The sequence below is a fragment of the Cyprinodon variegatus genome, unplaced genomic scaffold (genome assembly GCF_000732505.1).
Source record: "Cyprinodon variegatus isolate N-32 unplaced genomic scaffold, C_variegatus-1.0 Scaffold596, whole genome shotgun sequence".
In the NCBI taxonomy this organism is placed as follows: Eukaryota; Metazoa; Chordata; class Actinopteri; order Cyprinodontiformes; family Cyprinodontidae; genus Cyprinodon; species Cyprinodon variegatus.
Genome location: NW_015151049.1, coordinates 492,935 through 496,711, shown reverse-complemented (window position 1 = coordinate 496,711; position 3,777 = coordinate 492,935). Strand labels below are relative to the sequence as shown.

At 48.7% G+C, this 3,777-nt stretch overlaps 1 protein-coding gene across 1 annotated transcript; it reads right to left on the bottom strand.

Annotated features, from left to right (window-relative positions):
• Nucleotides 1–275: 275 nt before the first annotated feature.
• Nucleotides 276–2,317, bottom strand: pou3f4 (POU class 3 homeobox 4). Its single transcript, XM_015392565.1, has one exon. It carries the CDS (start codon nucleotides 2,101–2,103, stop codon nucleotides 1,012–1,014), a length of 1,092 nt encoding a protein of 363 aa, XP_015248051.1. The 5' UTR covers nucleotides 2,104–2,317; the 3' UTR covers nucleotides 276–1,011.
• Between the last annotated feature and the right edge of the window lie 1,460 nt (nucleotides 2,318–3,777).

Here is a 3,777-nt window from a genome sequence, read left to right as displayed (position 1 = left end):
TATTCGCTACTTCAAATAATCAAAATATTTATTAAAAAGTTTTACGATAAAAGTTCAAAGCATATAATTAATTTTTTATTGTCGATTTTTCTTTAGAAATAAGATATTTAAATTTAAAAAAGGGGATTATTATTATTATTATTATTATTATTATTATATTATTATTTTTGGAGTCCGGAGCCGCTGAGGCACAACCAGCAGAAATAACTAATTAATAATAAAAATAATCGTGTTAATAATTCCTTAGACATCCAATTCTGCTTTAGACAGTAAACAATTGTATCAGGAAATTGTTTATTACAACATACATTGTTTATTTCAAAACATAATACAAGCTTTATACTGAAAATAAATAATTACTCGAGCTGTCATCGAAATTTTGGAATAAAAGCGCCAAACGGTCCATCTTACTGAAAATAGGCGGATTTTTGCTAATTAAGTGCAGAAATAAACTAACAGATTTTGCTTAAATTAATGACTCGAAAAGGGTAAATATGTATAAAACTGTACAATATCGGAGAAAAATACTGAGCCGAGTATAACAGGAATATTGGAGATTATAAAAATTTAGGGAAACAGTAAAATGAGAGGCAGGTTTCCAGCGTCATCCTGCTTCCAAACACAGTTTTTATGGTCGGAAAAAAAAAAAGAAATAACGACTAAATGAAAATGAGGGAAATAATAAAATAAAAATAAAAACCCTCCAAGTGCTTTTATGTTTCAGGTTCACTACATCTGATATAATGTTTGCATATAAAAAAAAAACAATTTTCCTGTAAAAATAGCAACAAATCAGAGAATAAAGAGTTTATTTGATCCTCAGCAGCTTCGGTTCCCCTGCAGCTGATGAGGCGCTGGCAGCTTTAGATTCAGGCACATTTTTAGATCCGTGATGGAGAAAAAAACAAAGCGAGGAGGCTGCGGAGTCTGCGGCGGGACACGCGTCCCCCGCCGCACGCGCGCGCGCGTCCTTTCGCTCCAGAGTCAGTCAGCGGGTTCCTCCTCGCGCGGTCAGAGATCGTGGCATGAGGACGCGTCCCCCGCGCTCCCGCTGTGTGAGTAAGGTCCCTCGTGCGGCGGCGGGGGCTCCCCGGGCGGCGTCATCCTCTTCTCCTTCTGCCTCCGGTTGCAGAACCAAACGCGCACCACCTCCTTCTCCAGCTGCAGAGAGTCTGCCAGGGAGGTGATCTCCTGCGCTGAGGGTTTGGGACACTTGAGGAAATGCGTCTCCAGGACGCCCTTTACGCTCACCTCGATGGACGTCCTCTTCTTCCTCTTCCTCCCCTGAGCTGCGATCTTGTCTATGCTGCTGGAGCTTCCCGTGGAGGAGTCGGCCTCCTCCAGCCACTTGTTCAGCAGCGGCTTTAGTTTGCACATGTTTTTAAAGCTCAGCTGCAGGGCCTCGAACCTGCAGATGGTGGTTTGGGAAAACACGTTCCCGTAGAGCGTGCCCAGGGCCAAACCCACGTCCGCCTGCGTAAAGCCCAGCTTGATCCTCCGCTGTTTGAACTGCTTGGCAAAGTGCTCCAGCTCGTCCGAGGTCGGCGTCTCCTCGTCCGAGTGGTCGTGGCAGTGGTGTCCGCCCAGGTCGCTGTGCTCGGGGCTGAGCGTGTCCCTGAGGCCCGGGTGCATCCCTTGGCCCTGTGGGTTGGCCGGAGGCGTGAGGCCGCCGTGCTCCAGCATGCCGTTCACGCTGAAGCCCGTCTGGGAGTAGATGTTGAGCTGCTGCCCGCTGCTGATGGAGGAGTTATGGGACACCGGGGTCCCCCAGGCGGCGGGGTGGCTCCCGTGGTTGTTGTGGTGCGGGGAGTGATGCGCGACGTGCGGGGAGCGGTGATGGATGATGCCCAGCTGCAGGTCCTCTCTGCCGGGCTTCACGTCCTGCTGCTCCATGGAGGTGGACCAGGGGCTGCCCTCAGACAGGCTGCTCGCCCACTGGTGCGCCAGGGGATGCCCGTTGCTCTGGACGCTCTGCAGGTAGTCGCTCTGGAGCAGCTTCTGGTGACCTCTGTAGGGGCTCCCGGGCTGCATGGCCTGGCTGTCCGCGTGGATCATGGAGCTGGGGCTGAGCAGGGTGTAGGGGCTGGAGGCAGCTGTGGCCATGCTGGCTGCTGAACCCCACTAATGCTACTGAAGGAAGGGAGCAGGCAGCTCAGCCTCTGACATCTCCCTCTCTCTGGAGCTCCTCTGCAGCCTGCCGCTGACTGACAGCTCCCTCCACCAATCACACACCGACAGACCGGCCCTCTCCGCCAATGGCCGCCTCCGCCTCTGGAAGCAGAACTCTGAATGGAAGCGACGTTCACCGAACCGGAAGTGTGTGTTCCAGCTGCGGTGGACTGGCTCTGACTGCAGCGCGCGCGGTTCCTGTTTATTAATTAAAGTTTCCAACTGATTTACGCGCGCCTTTATTGCTGCTCCCGTCACCCTTGAGCGCGTGCGGAGAAAGGGATTAAAGGCATTTCTTAGACGTGCCAGCACTTCAATTAGAGGGATACAATCAGAGCGCGCGCTCTTCTTACCTCTAATTATTAACTGAGCAGGAGGAAGAAATGATCGCTGTTGGAGGGGATGCGGGTTTTCACGCATTTTCGCTCACATGTTATTTTGATCCTTTCTTTTGGAAAGAGAAAAAAATAAACATAACAATTGAAGAAAATTAGATTTTATTGAACTTCTTAAAACCAGAAAGCACCTGGCCTGTTTTTGGTTCATTTACTCCTTCTGAGTTTAACATCATAATCCAAACATTAGTGAATTAATCTAGATTAGTTCTGTGGAACTTCAGCAGAGTTAGGGAATAAAATACCATCAAAGCTTTAAACTTTACATGAAGGAACGACAGGAAAAACTCTGTTTTTGACAGTGAAGAATATTTGGAAATGTTTTCATGCAGATATTTTCTACTCATCGCTGTTTTAGGAAGATTAAACGGAAAAGTTTTCCTGTGTGAAAAAGTGAATAAAATACTAAAAGCTTACAGGTAAAAGTTGTTCCACAAAGTGTGGACTCCAGAAGACTGAACAAAACTCCCGCCGCACCTTTCAGATATTTTCAGCTATCTAGAAGAAATGATGCATCATTCAGTTCAGTCAACTGTTCATTTCTAGAATAATTTATAGCAGAACATTTAAAAACTAATCCATCAAAATTGTGAATTATGTATTAAGCCTCTGCTGCTGTTGGACTATAGAAATAATGCAGTGAGGTGAAGTTAGTTCCAGTTATTATGCAGGACTTTCTGCAGCTAATGCAGCGCGTGGGATTGATTGTATTTGCCTTCAGCAGGCAGCGTCACAGTCCCCCTTATTGCTTTGAAATTCCATTAAACATATTGCTGGAGCTCCCAGGTTAAGCTTGATTTACATTTGCATACATTTTCATACATTTAGCAGAAATAAAAAGAAGGCTGCAGCAGCCAGCAGAAAGTCATTATACAGCGGATGGAGAGAAGGTGGAGGGAGAGGAGAGCTGCTGGAGGAGACCGAGGCTCAGACTGGAGGCCAGGCGGAGCAGGTGAGCTGGCTGAGCGGGGAGGGAGAGGATGGAGCAGCCGGAGGAGAGGATGGAGCAGCCGGAGGAAGAGGATGGAGCAGCCGGAGGAGAAGATGGAGCAGCCGGGGGGAGAGGATGGAGCAGCCGGAGGGAGAGGATGGAGCAGCCGGAGGAGAAGATGGAGCAGCCGGGGGGAGAGGATGGAGCAGCCGGAGGGAGAGGATGGAGCAGCCGGAGGGAGGGGATGGAGCAGCCGGAGGGAGAGGATGGAGCAGCCGGAGG

Coding starts and splice junctions, on each gene's coding strand:
- pou3f4 (XM_015392565.1), bottom strand. CDS start 2,103: ATGGCCACAGCTGCCTCCAGCCCCTACACCCTGCTCAGCCCCAGCTCC.